At 42.7% G+C, this 18598-nt stretch overlaps 1 protein-coding gene across 1 annotated transcript; it reads right to left on the reverse strand.

Annotated features, from left to right (window-relative positions):
- Positions 1–869: 869 nt before the first annotated feature.
- LOC128275522 (uncharacterized) lies at positions 870–1947 on the reverse strand. Its single transcript, XM_053014058.1, has one exon. The coding sequence runs from the start codon at positions 1929–1931 to the stop codon at positions 1062–1064; it is 870 nt and encodes a 289-aa protein (XP_052870018.1). The 5' UTR covers positions 1932–1947; the 3' UTR covers positions 870–1061.
- Between the last annotated feature and the right edge of the window lie 16651 nt (positions 1948–18598).

An 18598-nucleotide genomic window follows, 5' to 3' on the forward strand; every position in this document is an offset into this window, starting at 1 on the left:
ATGTAACATCACCGAACCGTGCGTCTACGGGGTACAGTTAAGCTTACAATTTACGGCGATCGATCGTCAGGAGAGCAGGCCCCCCGCCGTGTCCCAACAGATAGGCGGTAGTTGACCAAACCGGACGAATGAAATCACACGTGTCCACCTTGGTCAAGCCGGACCCTGCGCCTCCGATCGATTATTATCATTGCAGTTTGTCGTAGGGAAAGTTTGACTTCCGGAATCGGATGTGCGCGTCGTTGATGCTTGAAATCGTGACGGGTTATTTTACTTTACTTTACACATTACATGCCCCATTGCAGAGGGCATGTTGGGCGAGAGCGGAACCGTTGGGGTACATTCGCGTATGACGTTCGGCTCTGCGAGGTTGGATTGAAGCTCTACGAAGTGCTACAACGGTCCGCTCTCGTCCCATAGGTCGTTTCTGACAGGATCGTATTGAATGGCGCTATACCAGCACAGGACGCCATAGGTCATCAAAGGCCCGTAAAAATAACGTTCAAAATCACACTCCACTCTCAAACAGGTTTAGATGATGAAAACACACCACAAAACCCCTCACAAAACGTTGCAGTTTAGGAGATGATATGAGTTCCGAATCGAACAATGTTTATACAGCACGTAAGCACGATAAGGCACAAATCGGGCAAAAGTTCAATACGATCCATCTACACAAAAAGGGGGAAACGCACCCAACAGAAAAAGTAACGATAAGAAGACACACAAAATAAAACCTTTTTTTATTATTGTACGAGGAACTGGAAAAAACGGGGAATGTTGCTAATAGCTGTACTGTTTTGCGTTGATAAGGAAAGAACTCCGTAAGTAACTTTGGGATTGAAGATACATCCGAATAAAAAGCGTTTATTGTATTGTTTTAACAGTGGACGGACAATAAGGATGAGACCCTCTCTACTTTCTTTAAATATAAGGCACTTAACGTGGTAGGGCGAAAAGCACAATATGAAAAGGTACAAAATATATTTTCTTACTAGAAATATCACGATCATGAGACGGGCTTCTTGACCCAACGCACGGAGTGCACGGATTGTCCTCGTTCAGCCGCCCTTGAAATACTTCAGTTCTGGTATGTTGGTCTCCATCGTGATGCTGCGACCGAGGTTTTGGAAGATCTCTTTGTCACGCTGGTGCCAAAAGCAACCGGTAACGTTGATCGCTGATAGCCGCGCTGCCCGCAGCAGAAACGCCTTGATCTGTTTGATGTTGAGCGAAGAGCAATGGCTTACGTCCAGCTGCTCCAGCGTATCGCAGGTTGTCCAGCTGTCGAAGAACGTTCCGACCAAGATGGAGTTTCCGGGAATGGCGAGAGTACGCAGTTTCAGAGGACGGCACTGTAAGAACTCGGCTAGGGTGTTGTCTTGTAGATCGCAGCGACCCATGTCTAAGCTGACCAGGGTAGGGAGCAAAGTGGTTAACGGTCTTAGGTGGTGCTCGTTCAGCACCACATAGTTGATAGTCAGATGGCGCAACGATGCACAGCTCGATGCTAGATTGTACACGATCGATTGCTTCAGCGTTTCGTCCATGATGTATCCGCCGGAGAAGCGGAAGGCGTCGAGTGAAGGCGCGAGAGACTGGAATATGTTGCGCAAATGTTCGATACGGTCCGGCCGGTCTACGAGCATCCGGTAGTCAAGCTCAAAGTGACGAATTTTTCGTAAATGGCGCCGGCAGAGTTGCAAGAATGGTACGCACACGACGGAGAGGAACAGCAGTTCTTCAAAGTTGAAGTAGGAGAATATTTCCATCAGCGAATCTTCGTCTAAATCGAGGAGCTCCATCTTGAAGGCAGTAGCGGCACACGGATTGGAAAAGAAAGTACTTGCGTAGAAATCACGACGGTAGTAACTTGTCCACTGTGGGGAATTTGTGTGGGATAGGCGGGCATATTTTGTTTTTGGAAGCATCTGCGGACTTCTTGTTTTGTTTGTGATATGGCCGACTTGTCAGTGCGTCTTTATTTATATCGTTTGGTATGACAGATGCCAAGGTTGTTACAGGCTGGGGTAAAATGGCCCACTTTTACCATTTTTGCTTGTGCTTTTTTTAAATTCAACGTTTTATGTGTTTAAAAACATTTAGTAAAACTTTTGGCATCTTTCCGGAGATTTCGGAATTTTGGAATCTATTTAATGAAGATTCGCGGATGGATTGGTTGAAATTCAAATATCAACACAGAGGTTAAACCGACCAGGGAGTATTTGATCAGCTGTAACTTCGTAACTAAAAGCTAAATCCTTTACTTAACAAGGAGTATAATTTAGCATAAGTTAGGAAAAGTGAGAAAAAATGCTTGCCCTCATGATCGTCATATATTTTAAAGATATTAAATTAATGTAGTCATAGAATAGTAGTTGCTTTGGTATTCGGTGCACATGTGGTATTTGTTTTTCATTCCTTGTGAAAAGTGAGAGCTCAGAACGAAATTATTCCGAACCAGCCTCTCTGTTTGAATCTGTTATGAGTATCCCATCGCTCAATCTATAAACGTGTCTAACGGTTACTTTTAAATTTGAATTTTTTAAATAGCAGACCGGTTTATTCCTAGATTTATGCTAAATTTTCAGCAGAATTAACTATAAGGAACGAAAGTAGACCGTAAGAACCGTTACCAGGAACCAAGGTTTTTCTGTGTTGATCAGGTTTTGAAATAATTGTTCACATTTTTGCTGGTTTCTGTACATCATCCGTCTGCGTGTCTAAGCAAAAGATTTCATTTCAAACTTTGGTAGTGCACCAAATGACGGGAATCCTAAGTTCTAAGCTCTACGGTTTCCAAAAAAAGGACTTTCTGATGGCACCAGAATGGTGTGGTGTAACACAAGCTCTTAAAACCCTTTGAAACCGTTAATTCAGATCGATACTGACAACAATTGATCAATTTGAACCATGCGCTGATCGAAAAACGACCAAAATGCCGTGAATTCTGGGTCGCCATGGAGGCGCCAGGTGCGGCTCAATGACACTTCACCTGGCGCCTCCAAAGCAAACCTGGTTCAGGATACAATCAAATCTTGGACTTGGATGGGAGCTGCTATTCCCCTCGCTGTATTCAACAGACTTGGTTCTTTTCGAATATCATTCTTTTTCATCGATGCAACACGTATTGGCTGAACAGCACTTTGTTTCCTACGAGGAAGACGAAATTGTAGGACTAATTGGTTTGCTTCAAAAGACGCGGAATTCTTTCGTCTGGTAATGCACGATTTAGCAGAAAGATAGGAGAAAGGTATATCTAACGATGGCACCTACTTTCAATAAAATAGAATTTTTCGTTTCAATGTAATAAACATTTGATTTCTTTAAAAAAATCCCGACCTTATAGTTTTAGTCCTGGTACATCAGAAAAATAAACTTCACAAACATTCCGGTGGGTTAGTGCATTATTTCACCGGAAAGCTGTTTTGACACATTGTTCAATCAAATGCAGCACCGACTGGATGCTGTTTCCCTATTCGCGTCCAACTGATGCAACTGTATGCAACTGAATTGCATTGCGAATTGCAGCGGTGAAGTGTCAGAACCTACAGTCCTTGGAAACAGCCTGTTGAAGGTTTTGCTGACGAAATGCGAATTGAAGCATCAGGTGGCCATCGTGGAATTCAATATTGTACCCGCACAGATGGATGATGCGGCTGGTGAGAAATTGGAAAACTAACTCAATTAAAAGGTGCAAATGGAGCTGATCAGACGAACCGCACATTCCTTCTCGAACGATTCTCAAGCCAGAAAGGGCTTTTATCATTATCTCATTAGTATGTAAGCCTAATGTGCAAACTGTACTAAACGATTGTGATAAACAGGTCATCACTCGAATGACATACGATGAAAAACCGGGCTTCTCGTCACCCTGTTTGTTAAAAAAGGGTGATGATGACGCCATTTTTTTTTAAATTTATCAACGCTTCCGGTAACATGACAACGATTAGTTATCTGACCGAACCGAATGCGTCATCGTTTTTTTTATATTACATCATAAACAATATCCACTACAACATTGGAAAACATTTTCGCAATAAAATCTTTATTGCCTTCCAATGATAACAATGTAGAAATCAAACGATATCGAACGCAACCTAATATTGATAAGAATTAGCCACTTTTTCCGCCAAAATGGTTGATCACAAATCAGTCGACTATGTTTTATGTTATATCCGGATTGAAACTATGATGAACTTCTCGAAAAGAAACGTTACAAAAACTTCCGGACAAGAAAAACTTACTTAAAACACACAATAGTTTTTGATGGACCTAACGAGATTATTATAGAATATTTTCGCTTTTGCTGTGCAAATGAATGTCCTGTAGGAAACTCTCAGGGGGTGTAGCAGGAAAGTAGAAATCTTCATCCCATTCGACTAACACTTCCGGCCTCTTATGTCCCTCAAAGAAGCCATAAAACGTCAATTGGTTATCCATGTTGCTTCTGTGCTGGGCATAAAATAATAGCGGCTTCGGAATCGCTGATGGCGATCGTTAGGTTTCAGTGAAAATTAAATCGTAAAGCACGCAAACACACAGATTGGTTGGCACTTTGGGATCAGTACCGCCATTAACCAAACGTGGCTGGAACGTGGCTTAGTTAGTGTGGCAAAACTATGATTAATTGCGGTAACAAACAGATCATAGGGTTGCACAATCTCACGAGCCACAGTGTGGTCTATAATGCCTTGTAATCTTTGGCGGAATTTCGCTTTCAGTTGCTGACTGAAAACGGTTTTCCCCCGAATCCCGCACTGCTAGTTGACCAATAATCGACCACCAACCGAGACTGGTGACGCCTTTTGTGAAGCAACAATTAATTCACAAATACGAGACCGTCCCGGTGGCGACATTGATGGTGGCTATTCAGTGACTGTCCTCCCCTTAGAAACCATCGCTCGCGGTTCAAAGTCATTGGAAGCATAAAGGGGCGAAGAAAATTGATAATTATGCTGCGCGTTGTTTGAACATAAGGTCTGCCGTCAGCCGCCGCTAGTCAACAATCATTTCGCGACGAATCCTTGCGCCTTTGTCGGCTTGTGCACGGCGCTTGAAGTTGTTTGCTCCCTACCGTTTTAACCTTTTAGCTTCGCGTACGGTATGATTAGCACTCTGAAATGGGCTTCCCGAAATTCCGCATGCTCCTCGTGACATCCTTCGACCGGGCGCCGGGATAATTTAACGGTTTCAATGGCCCGCACTGTTTGAATTGGCGCTGTTGTTGGGCAGAGGACCTGTTTCAAGTAGCCGGCGCCGGAGAGTGAGAGCAGCAAACAGATCAGAGAAATCGAATCCCTGCTAAGTCGATTATTGTGAAATTGAAACTCCATTGTTGGGTCACTAATTAGCCGACCCAGTGTCCAGGGTTGGGTCGGGCTAGGATTGGTACGGGCACTGGGGGGTTGACGAAGTAGAGTTGGATGATTGATGACAAACTGGTCCAGGATTGGTCCGGCTCGCTGGTGAGCTCTCGGGCAAGGGCTTTCAAAGTCACGGTCGGTTGACCCTGTGTGACTGTGAGCTTCAGTCACTGTCCGGGATGAGCATATCCGGTGGGGTTGCTTCTGCGAATGTTTTCCATTCACAGAACCGGCTGTCCTTTCCATAGCATTTTCAGCTATTTACGCAGAATCATCAACTAATTTCGGTTTGATAGCCATCCGAACGCACAAAAGCAATTGGGAATGGTTGAAAATCAAAGTTTCACTTTTTCCTAATTGAGTGCGACGGTAACAAACCTAAACTTTAACTTTAAATCGAAATCAGTTTTAAATTTGCAACTAATTATCCAAAACTCTCTTACAGCCTTTATCAAAAACTCAAAACCTCAAAACTCAAAACTTTTTAAAAGTCGTTGTGATCATAACAATGCATCAATGTAGAATTGAAGAATCTTGAAGTTTAAGTGTGTAAAAGAATTGTTAAGCTACACATTATCTTTTTTAAGTTCAACTTTCTTATTCAAATAAACTGTATGGTAACTCCGGTATGCCAATTATTTGCTGACATTTTTGTATTATTTTGAAGATTTACAGAGCTAATGTTAGTTTCCCTCCTAACCCTTGAAGTATGAATAAAAGCAGAGCACAGTTTTCCTCATTTCAAATTATTTTTTATTTCATTGCCATTCGACCTCAGCCCAGACGAATGACGCTAAAACTGTTCCCAAGACCATTGTCATCCGATGATTCAGTATCAAATATTAAACCTCATCAACGCGACGCGAATAATAATGGCGAAAAAAAACGAAAGTCTGTTTCTATACGTGTCCCGAAGGAATCAATTTGTACCTATCATCCTTGTCGCCGGGATCCTTGGTTAATCGCGAGCCAAAAGTTCTCGTTTCATGTGCAGATTTATGAAGTTTCTAATTTCGCCCGCAACGGACCAGTCGCTTGTGGGTAGTTATGTTTCTTTTTATGTGGTTTTCTGATTTTATTACCATCACTCTCGTCCGCTCTCCCGTTTTCGAAGATGCTCTCGATGCAGGCAACTTACGGGGGCTCCCCCATCGGTGAAAGGGGAGCCTTTGGGAACTCACAGTTCAGCGTTGGCGGCATTCGGTTACGAGCAGCTACCGGAAACGTGCACCAATAATAATGATAATGCAACCGTGCTCGTAGCGGACGGCCAAGTACGGCCAAGAAAAAATGAACTTTGAATAGAAAAAAGGCAAAACTCTATCCATTACTGGCGGGAAACCTCCGGTAAGCGTTTTTTTTTAGTTCGGGTGCAGTTCACTTTAATCATCCGGCGATGTTGGCGTGATGGTGAAATCATATTCATCGATAGATGGCGCCGCACGATCCCGACTCGAAGCCACACACTCTGTTGGTAACAAAATAATATAAAAGTATGCTGTGCAGCGGCAGAGATAGAGGCAGAGAGAGTGAGAGAGAGAAAGGGGGAGAGAGCGAAAAAAATCGAATCTTGCGATGGCACGAAATTGTATTGAAAAGTTCATAATAAGATTTCAAGCATCGCCACGCCACGCATGTTGCCAGCCAGTAAGGCGAACATACAAGGGCTGTCGAGATTTTATTCCTCTGGACTACTTCGAAAACAACCGCCCCGAGACGTTGGCGGCGAAAATAAAAGTACGACGACATATGTGCGTTGACGCGTGTGTTCGATGAAAATGGAGATCGCATGTGTCGTCAGATCGGTGTCCTTTCTTCCGCAGGCGCTGCGACTCAACGACCGTAACCCCACGGTATGGGTCCTTGGCGGTTTCTGGGTGGTTGAGCTGGAAGCGAAGATTTTGAATGACGTCAAACAATAGACGATTTACTGGTTCACGGTTGGGTGGCATGTTTGTTTGGGTTTTGCAGCAAAGAGTCTTAACCTGACTGGCGCGCGCGCGCCGTTCCCTGTTTTTATCCAAAGCTGAGCATCACGCGGAGCCGGTGTGTATTTGAAAAGGCAATTTTACTATTTATAAACATGTCTAATTACCGTTTCGGTGGCGATTTTGTTGGTTACTATTTATATTCTTTTAAGGGCTTAATTAAACAAAGAAGCAGTTTATAATTCTACGAATTACTTTTTCCAAACTGAAAGTATAGATGATTCGAACTTCCGAAACATTATACAGAAATATACAACAATATTACACAATTGTTAGTCCGAAAAGTGGTACATAAAGTGAATAGTGTTGGTTGCATAGTCAATTAGAATACTTTTGCAGAGGCGATAAAGGGACAATCGCTTTTCTGCCCCTCCGGCCAGACCACAGAGACCAGCCGGAGGGGACAAACAGGAGTATTTCCGATTGGGAAACATTAAAAAACAAAAAAAAGGTAAGCGTTTACGGGTACGGATTTATAATTAAAAAAAAACTAATCTACTTAAAAAATTAATAATTGAATCCAAGTTGAATAACTTTTGAATCTTACTAATCTACGAAAGCTAAGTTCATCACTTTTCAAATTTGCTCTTATTCAGCCTAGTTATTTTCTAAATAATGTGGATTTATCGGGTTTGATAGAAAATGCAACATATCGTAAAGGGGGAAACTGTGATACGTTAAGTTTAACTTAAATTGTTTCTATACCTTTGCTGTATTTCTGAAATATTGATAATTCTGAAGTTTGTTAGTTTATAGAAAGACTAGTTAGATTAGAGAAGATTGTCATACTATCATTTGCCAGTTTTTTTTTCTGTTTTACTATGAAAGACTTTATGATGTGCCGACATAGACGAAGAGGAAACATAGATGCCATCTTCTTAGGAATATTGGCTGTCTCCATTCGTTCTTGTACACTTTAGTTACATAACAATGGAGTATTTTGAAGACAGGACACTGTGGCGAAGTCTGGATTTGAACTGATAAGTGCCTCTGGTTCAATTTTCCTAACTAACTGGCCACCAGGGCTCGTGGCTCGACTCTTCCTCGAACACAACGACACAAGTCGCGCTACGCAAAAGATGCCAACTGGAGAAATCTAAATCTACTCCGTACAAATTGGGACCATTTTAAGGAGTGATTAATCCATTAACTTCAAATTTCGCAACCTTTCGCAGGCCAGTTACTCGACAGAACCGTAGATTTTTATCGACGCGATAGCTAATCCGTCGAGCTTCAGAAATGTGGCAGTATGTCCACATTTCACGCTTGTTCGCCAATAGAAATTAGCTCCCCAGGCACTAATCTGTGAAACGAGCAAGATTGGAGATTTTCTATTTACGTTCCTTCATTCCACGGTACTACCGTTCCATCGGTGGCGTATCTACAATGGGCGAACCGTCTATAAAAAAAACTGTGGCGATAAGAAATATAGGTGTACAAAAATATAGGAGCAACATAAAAAGTATGTGAAAGTATCCAAAGTTACAGGAAACATTTTGTTAGTACAAAAAATCCCACCATGTCTTAGCGAAAAGTGTTAAAAGTTTATTTTCAAACCCCGAGGTAATGCCTGCCAAAAGCATCCCCTAGGTCCAGAGTCCAGTTTACACGGAGATGTCAAACACTTAAAGGCAATTGATTACGTTAAGCTGCCGGCACAAAGTAATCGGAAAATGGGAATTAACTTTCTAACTAGCCCTTCAGCTTCAGCAGCAGTCAGAAGTCGATAACTTAATCCATTCCGATCAACATGTGCGACACTTGGCCTGGTCTGGCAGTTTGGCCGGTGTTGCTGGCAGCCTTAGTCCCGTCTTCTTCGGTAGCCCATCGGGTCGGGTCGGTACAAAGTAGACGAGTGAGAAAACAACACTAAATAACACAACAAGCGTTGAAAAGCTCTTCGTGTTGTTCGAATTGAAAGGGCGTCACCGAATAGAAAAAAACGGAACGTCAATGGTTTTGTTTGGATGAAAATGCTTTTCCGATCCGTGTTTTTTTTTGTAATTTGCCGTCAACAACAAAAGAGCAACTTGGTCAACACTGATTGGTGGCACGCAACAAGTGGTTAAGCATTTCGTGTTATTAAAGGGAAGCGGTGGAAGTTACTTCGAGTTTTCACAACTGCCCTGCTGTGCTTTGGTGTCTTGACAATGAAACGCATTTTAATAACTGGAAAATGTAGCAGTGTTGCATTAGGATAATAGGATTAGAGTATAGAACAAACATATAAAAATATTTCTTTTCTTATTTTTTTAAGTGTTCATTTTAAAGACATTTCTATGATATTAAATTAATTATACTAAAATTAACAATATTAATTATGTACTCTCAGGTTTTCGGTAATGGTTTATTACTTTGTGAAGTTATACTCTACTTCGCCTGACGATGGGAAAAAAAAGACTGAAAATATAATAGAAAAAGAATATGTACTAGAAAAAAGAAATAAATTTTTTTTTTATTCAATTAAATAATGGGAATTAAAATGAAGTTTCAGGTGAACGCGGATGCAGTTTAAGATAAGTAAACGGATCCACAACCATACCATGTAAGAACCTCAAGGTTATACCAGGTTTTCTACAAGTGAGATTTGAGGTTCTGAAAATATTTTTAAAACATTATCCACACTAGACTAGAGACATAGAACAGCAGTCGACCAGCAACTTACTGGCCTACCTACGAGAAAAACCCACCTCTCGGGTTCGATGGCGCCGGATATTTCGCTTCTTGTACGGGTTGATAAAAAAACGAGGTAACGGTTGACCGATAAAACGGGCAAAACTGGGACGAATCGGTCCGGATAAGTCACGGCCTGTTATCTAGCCATGGCTAGAGCAGAATGGGAACGCATTGCCTTCCCGCCCACAGAGATTGCATTTGAGATGTCCATACCCGCGCAAGCCATGCAAGAATCAGGGTTGATTAGTGCTGAACGTCTCCAGTATGGCGAACCCGAAGCTCCCTACCGTACCGGAGCATGAAAACTTCAAAATCGGTACAAAGTGTCTGAGGGCTTTTTCTAACTGCTATCTACTGCGGCGGCGGAGCGAAGAATATGGCCGAGACGGTTGGGATGGTTTTCACACTTTCACTGAGCGCATCCAACCGTGTGGAATCGCGTCGTATGGACCCCTCTCGCTCCCACTGTCTGCTGTGGCAAGGATCACCCCCACCAACATCATCATCATCATCATGCGCGTGTCCTGACACTGGTGCCCCGTGGCTGCAAGCGGGGCCACCGGGCAAAGGGCAACAGGTCGTTGGAGGAGCGTAGGCAGGCGCGACGCTGTTTGTGCGAGCGAAAGGCCAACACTTTCCATATTATTTTTATAGGCGAGGCAAAATGGTTACAAATTATAATTCAGCATCATCGGAGATAATGAATCGCCAGCCAGGCGCCACCGGGCATCAAGCGCCACACTTTCCAGTGACATGGATAGTGACAATTGGGTGTAAAGTGCTGGGAAATTGAGGTTATGGGCGCCGGTGCCCGGTGCTGGCCTGGGCCCGGGCCGGACCGTGCCAGCGACCGCGTCATCGATGGCCACTGCTGACCAACCAACGGTTAGGCGGCCGTGGAGTATTCGGTTCGTTAAGTACGAAAATTGTTTCATCAAGATTTTGATGGCGTGCACGCTTGAAGCGTGATTAAATTTTGCGTCTACATGACGGCTGCACAACAATTCGTATGCTAAAATATGTCGACAAATTCGGCGCAGTTCTTTTGGTACCACTTACGGCTTCGTTTGTGTTGATCTCTGGCAGTGTAGATAGACATTTGATATAGTTCCTTAATTTTTACCATGTTTTAGAACAGATTTGGGTCATTCTTTTTCCAATCAAATTCAAATTTACTCAGTTTTCTAACCAACTGTTTAATTTTATAAGAATTTGCCTTCATCAAAGACATGAAGACAAACTACAAAGGAACTTCGTAGACTTCTCGCATTTCTAAAGACTTGGCCCATGATGGTAATTAATTAGTGAAATGTTGAGCAAATTGTATGTCTATATAAAAAAGAACGATTGATAACTAATACTCCATAACAGCCAGAGCAGTTCAAAATGTCATAATACGTTGCGGGGGATTTTCACGTACGTAAAGATCCACAATGGAGTTACTGTATGGAGTGTTATAAAGTGTCGGACAGTGAGGTGATCTTACGAAAAAAAACTTCAAGCAGTATTGGTCCAGAAAGAAATTACTAGAAATTATTACGCATCGATACTCCATCGATATGTCATTTGAGTGGAGTGATAATCGTAATTTAGGAAAATGTTTATCAAATCTTTCTTTCGCCAGCATTTGTGAACCATCTTTCCAAAGAACACTATGTAACTCAGCGTAATGAGAACCATTCTATTGGGTTCCAATTCAAAATCGTCCACTACTTTTCATGTGGCCGTTGCATTTATCGAGTGTGTTTTCAGGGAGTAGCGAATAGTGCTTAGACTTTCGATCACTAAAAACGGGTTCCCGATTGTCAATTTCACGAACGGTCCATGCCCGGAACGCAGTCTTGGTGGCGACAAATTGTTTGCTGCATTTGTATTGCTTCCCCTTCACCTCTCATACGGTGTTGCTTTCGCAGGGTTTCTCAAATCGCACTCGCCAAGCCCAAGAACACAAGCCCAGAGCGCCTCGAGCGATTTCCTCGTGTGGTGTGGCCAATGCAGCATCCCAAAGTCAACATCGATAAACGAGCTATCGCTATCCCTTAAACAAACGCGCTGTGATGCTGTCTAGAAGTATATAGCAAACCAGATAACACAAAACAAAAACTGCAATCGAAGCATTAGATGCACGCCGGATGCATCGCAGAGTGGTCGGAAGAACCACGCAAGAAGTTATTCTTGGTGTGTGCCGTGGGTCTGCTGAGGCAACTCGGCATGGGTCGACGGTGGAGCAGCAAAATATTGGCACAAGCTTATCGAACAAAATATAGGTTTCGCTCGCAGCGGTTACAACTTTGCGCACCACGACGACGACGACGACGATGGTGATTGGAAGCAGCAGAAAGAAGGTTGCATCGCAATAGAAGGGTAAGTTGAATATTATTGTTTTCGTTTCGTAATGCTGAAGGGTTTTTGCTCGGAAATATTGAACGGGTTGGGCGGGAATTGGGTGTCGAACAATAAAAAACACCTCGTTGCAGGGGAATCGATTAAAGTTAAGGGTGGAAGGTAAGATCAGCGTCTGGTGGAGGGTTGGAGCGCTATTCTTGCTATGTTGGTGAAGGAGATGAATTGTAAAGAGTGGAATGTGATTAGGTGAGATTATGTCAGCTCGACAGTTAGAGCAAGGTCTTCGGCTTCCCGATAGAGTTCGAAGAATTATGGTGACTTCCTTCGCTCAGTGAACATGAAACACGTGTCAGCTTAAGGTAGACAAGGGTTTTAAATCGATTTTGGGGAACCTTGTTTTAATATGTTAATTAGAATCGCCTTAATAAATTTTGAGGCCAACAACTGCCTAAATTGGCTTTTCCAAACATTGCCGGATAAGTAACCAAGTAAGATGTTTTTTTTATTATACTTTAAACAATTCTTCAAACTCTATCTAATCGTCAGGCTTAGGAATGTACGGTGCATCAAGTTTAACCTTTTCTCTGGAATTGACTATTGACTATTTTATTATTAACAGAGATGTATGGGGTAAAGTATTTCACCCAAGTTGATGGAATTGTCAGGGTTTGAACGTCTTTCGCATAAAAACCGATTAATTGGTGCAGCGAGACGGATGATCTACGGACGAGTCACCAGGATGGAGACTAATTTGTACTTCGTTAATTTTTTTATGTGTTTTCGAAAACGATTATTGATTATTTCCATTACGTTACATATTTTTGTTCAAACAAGTGGTTCACAAGTTCACACTTTTAAAATATGGTAGAATCTTCGACTAACTAAAAACAGTTCAATTTTATTACAGGGAGCGCATTAGTTGGTCGAATTTCAAAATAAACCACAGAGCCCTCAAGCGGTATTTTGGCATTTTAGAAAATAAATTAAACAATTCGACTTCCGTGGAACTCTCGCATAACTTTGCGTTGGACGAGGATCCAGTTTTAGTTTTGTTCCAGAGACTAAAAATAGTTAATCATGGATTCTTCGCATCCCGGTTCCGCACAATGCGTGGGTTGACAAGTTCACCAGTAGGCAAGCCCTATCCTGCGGCCCTAGCCGTGCGGCCTTGATTCTACGGACATCCCGAAGCCAAATTTCCCCCGGGGGTGAAGGAGAGACCTAATCCGCCCATCTGGTTAGAGCCGCCGGCGTCCCGATACTGCGGGTACTCCCTGTACTTCATCACTTCTAGAAAAACCGGAAAAGTGATGTTGCATGCTGTCCACTTTATCCGTTCCAGAGGTGCCCCAAGAAAAAAGGGAACACAAAACAACCGCCGGATTACAAGCCATCAAGTCCTTAACCCCATAAATCGTTGGGGGCGATCATTTCCGTTTATTACCCGCCGGGACTTTATGTCCTTCGCTCGCTTTACGAAGGTCTTCTACGTTGCTTAATTGGATTAATTTTTTCGGCGTGACGTACCACCCCGAGACGTGGGTCCGGCTGGATCGACTTTCGTAGTTTTCGGTATTCGACCCGATTTCGCTATTCGATCCGGCGCCGGTGACATTGGTCCAATTCTGAATGCCATTAGTATAAATCAATTAAAGCGAAATGACTTTGTTAATGATTGAGAGAAAACATCGCGGCCGTCTCCGGGTTCGGGCTCCGGGTGCCGAGTTGATGGCGGTCACAAAACAAACCTTCACACTTAGAACTCCTGTCTATTTGTTGCATTAAGAGCTATTGCGCCGCCCCACTCTGCGCGTTGTTGTCGGACAACTCTTAATGGAGCCAAGCAAAGATTCTCGGAGATTTGTCAGCAATTTGAACTCATTTCTGGTGTTTGCATTTGATTTTGCTACGCAAAATTTGTTTTATAATACTTACCGTCTGGTTTACATTATTAAATTATTGTTGCGTTTGTTTCCGACACGGACTAGGCTTGGAGCCGGATCCTGTCAGAGCAATGTTCTTGCCATTAGCAGTTTTCATTTCGCTACTTTCTCCAATGTATTACGAGTCAAACAGATCGTCTGTGTGGAAACAATGATACTTTATAACGACAATAATGAAAACGTCAATAGCACTCGCGTTCATTTAATACCTCAATTACGTAATGGACGGGCGACGGCGTATTGGAAGTGGAAAGGGGAAACACCCAACCCGACAGTACACCCCTTTCTTTCGTTGGCCGCGAGAAATCTGTCTTTCTGGCGGTTTTTTTACGCGCAAACAATGGCAAGAATAGAGCACAAAAACAAGAGACACCGCCCGGAAGGCCCCACAGCATAAGACGCACTTTCGAGTGCAGTACAAGCAGCATCGATCGCGAGCATTTTGTTGTCAAGATGTCGCCGGCGTTGGACAAGACGATTGACGTTCCAGGGAAGCCGTAGCCGGGATCACGCTGCGGGACCACCACCGGGTTTAATAATGGGAAACTTGAGCTCCACGGTTGGTTACGAAACGTTATTAGACGTAGTTCGATCGGAAAAGTGAACAAGAATGGCAAGTGAAGACGCACAGGCCACAGGATGCGCAAGTCACAAACACTGCATATTTTTATGGACGCATCGGAATATGAAAAGAGTTTGGTTTTGATTCGGTAACCAATGTGTATTTCGGTATGAGCGTTTGGGATGAATGGTTAGTTTGATGAATGAGCTTATCCTAACCAAAACTTGTCTTCAGATCGCTTTTGCGTAATGTAATGACTTACTCCAGGCCACTTAACTTTCATAAATCACGTTCGTTTGTTAATTGTATGGGAAATTGGTTATCGATCAAATCGTACACACTGAATATTTAAACAAAATTTTAGCAGTCGCATGTCTTTCGAACAGTCAAAGTAGAATTCATGCAACCGCGTGGTGTGCCATTTGGTAGATTGATGTAACGTTAAATTCGGCTGAAACCGAAATAAAAAAGATTACTATTATATCTATAAGTAACACGAACGCATTGTGAATCCCATGAACTTGAGGAATATTTTTCACGTATAATTAATTTGCCACAATTTACACAAATTCAAATTTTCCAAAATCTAAAATCTGAAAAGCATCATAGAATTCAGAGTTCATCATGTGGTAAAAACAATAAAATGTTAGAAGAAATATGTTAACAACTTAATATGCAAACATAATTGAAATGTGAACCCCATAAATGAATTGAGAATAAAGAATCAAACTAAACCAATCAGGCAGACGGGTACGGGTGGTGATGGTTTTCAGTTCTCGTAAGTCTAAATGACTGCGAAGATTATCGTGAAAGAAAAAGAGAGCAGAAGAAAAGTGACCCTGTTTGGCGACTAAAGGTTTGATTTGCAGATGTTAACAAATTGGATTTCATATGTCAAACTATATTGGGATTGATTGAAAAATATCGGAGTCGAAAAGTATTGATATTGATGATTATATTCCAGGTATGTGTATTGATGCACTATCAAAGGCTCCACCCAGTCGCCACCCAGTCGAAATGGTTTACTCACAAGGAAAGGCTTATTACGCTTGTGAATTACCAAGTATCACCTAGCATTTATCTTTCATGACCTTGTTTCTTTATGTATTTTTTAATTTTCACTAGAAACTCAGCAACGTCAGCGACGTTAGCGGATTCAAAGATACGAAAACGATGAGAACGGCCAACGACGAGAACGGCCAACGACTCACTTAGATTGATTCTTCTCTGCAACATGCTGCAGATATTTGGGCGGATTTACTTGCGTGGGATAATCAATTTGGATTTTAATCACGTTCAAACACTCTCTCTTACTGCTCACATCAATTGTTCCTACTGTTCATCTGAACAGTCGCCGTGATGCATTCAGTAATGGAATTAGCTAGTGTTGGTGGCAACCAGCAAATACTTTAGGCGGGATATGGATTTGAACGGCTAGTTGATTCCGTTGACATCCCAATTTTGTTCTAAGAACCGATAGCGACCAACGCTGTCGTTAGTTTAACTTAGAATCATCGCTACCAGCTTTCGACTATCAGCTGCTTCCGGTGGCTTGGGTTGTGAAACCTTAGCCTCCTTCATCTTCACCATTGTAGAAATTACGTTTGCATCGCCTCGCCGTTATCACCAGCGACAACATTGGCAGGATATTGACAGGGTGTGAAAACGTGACAGGAATGATATTATTCTGAGCCCCACAGCCGTCGCAATCATCGTAAACAAGAGAGCTTCCAGCGACATAAATGAAATGGTTGAAGTTTGGTGGAAAATCGTGAACCTCCAGGAGTTGCAGGAGTGGTCTGCTGCAAGATGGTTAATTTTATCACACTTCGGGAGCCTTTATCGTCTAGAAAGGACACAAAGTACAGCATCGAAAATGGAAAAAGGTGAGTTCAACACCTAGAAGGTCGAAGGTAGATCTTGTGGTATGTAAATCTTGCTGTTTACACTTATTTTTCACGCATTTTCCACAGCATCTTCTCTGATTTATACTATTTATTCTTCGTCTTCAGCAGGCTCGAGGGAGTATGGACGTCCTTAGGGTTGGGTCCCGCGCCTCGGCCAGAGTCTTCCATCATACGCAACGCCAACACACACAAAAATGCACATCCTGTTGTGGGGCAGGATGTCGAGGCCAGTGCCCAAACCCCCCGGTCCAGAGCTCCTTCTGATGTGGCTTTAGGCAACGCCGGGCGTACGGCGAGCAAGATTAATTCGAAACATTCAAACTGTAATCATAATAAATTATAGCTTGGCGATAAAAAAGGACGTCGCTGACGCTGAGGTCGCCCTGGAGAAGTCCACGTCCGGACAATGGACAAATTTTAAGGTTAGCTTACCGTGTGTTTAACATGCCGGCGAGCCGGCGACATTGTGACAGTTGGAAAATTGAACGGAAAATAGATGATGTGGCGTGTGGCTTACACGGTTTCGACGACCGTCGCATATGAGGGCGAGCACTATTTCATGGTTTGTCAATTTTGTGCCACCTTGGGGAAATACTTGTTGTTTGGGAAACCCGGCCAAGGAACTGGAACGTAGCTTTTTGTGTGTGCAGAAAATAAGGATAATTTGTCAACGATACCACGTACCCAGCCATTAGACGCCATCAGAGTAACTCAGGACAGCAATTGGGTGCCATCAAAAAGGGAATCGTCGCGTAGCGTTCGCGTTGCCAACGCGATACTTTTGAGCCGGACAAGCCGTTCGAATGGACCCATCAGGAAACACTTGAACGCACGGCGACGGCGCCCAGAGAGCTGGAGCTGGAAATAGATTTTCACTTGCGCCACTCTCCGGAACACCGAGTCCAGCGAGGCTGATGCTAGAAAAAATAATCCTTGAAATGATTACGCACCAGCCGGATCGGATAAGGCACGCAATCATAAGTATCTATATCGCGGCTTTATCGAGCGTGAAATGATCTCTACACCGCGCTCCACCGGTCCAAGGCTGGTAACCAAGGACCAGACACACAGTTTACGGCCACGTAGCACTTGGCGTCAATATTTACCGCACGATTTGTTACACAAGTGTTTTTTATACTGGTTTTTTTTATTTTGTCCAGGGCCACGGGTTCTGAAATTTAACTCCAGTGCCGATTCATCAGGCCCGCCCCTTGCAGGTGTCTCGGGTTTAGGATTAATAAAGCAGAAATGAAACAGGAAATAAGAGACATAAAAAAACCCAGCCCCTTGCCCAGGTCCAAGAATGGTGGCCTTATTGATAAAGTACTTAACTGGCCCTTTTCCACCATGTTCGTGCCACCCGGAGCATGCCGGAGCGTCCGGAGCACTTGTTGATCCACGGTTCCGGTCACGATTCTTGATTTGATGATGAGTCCCTGTGCAACACGCTGTTAAACATTCAGTCCGATGTTCGTTTTGCAGAGTGTATTAACTTTTTGTTTGGGTTTGGAACACTTATTATACTACTCTTATACATTGCAGTTCAACAGTGTTGAAAGTTGTGACTATATTTGTAAAATGCAATGAAAAAGCACTTTTTTAACTGTTAGAAACTAATTGTTATCTACCTTTCATTATGTTTTAATATTGCTCTTGTTCAATAGGTTTTTAATAATGAAAATATTTTTAAGACAATCTTGTAGACGATGTGAACTAAATCAATCATTAACAATAAATAGAAAGAAATACAAAAATTAGGTACAACATTTGAAAATGTGCATGTAAAATTGATTGGCGAAAAAGGAATGTT

Source organism: Anopheles cruzii, chromosome 3 (assembly GCF_943734635.1).
Source record: "Anopheles cruzii chromosome 3, idAnoCruzAS_RS32_06, whole genome shotgun sequence".
Lineage (NCBI taxonomy): Eukaryota > Metazoa > Arthropoda > Insecta > Diptera > Culicidae > Anopheles > Anopheles cruzii.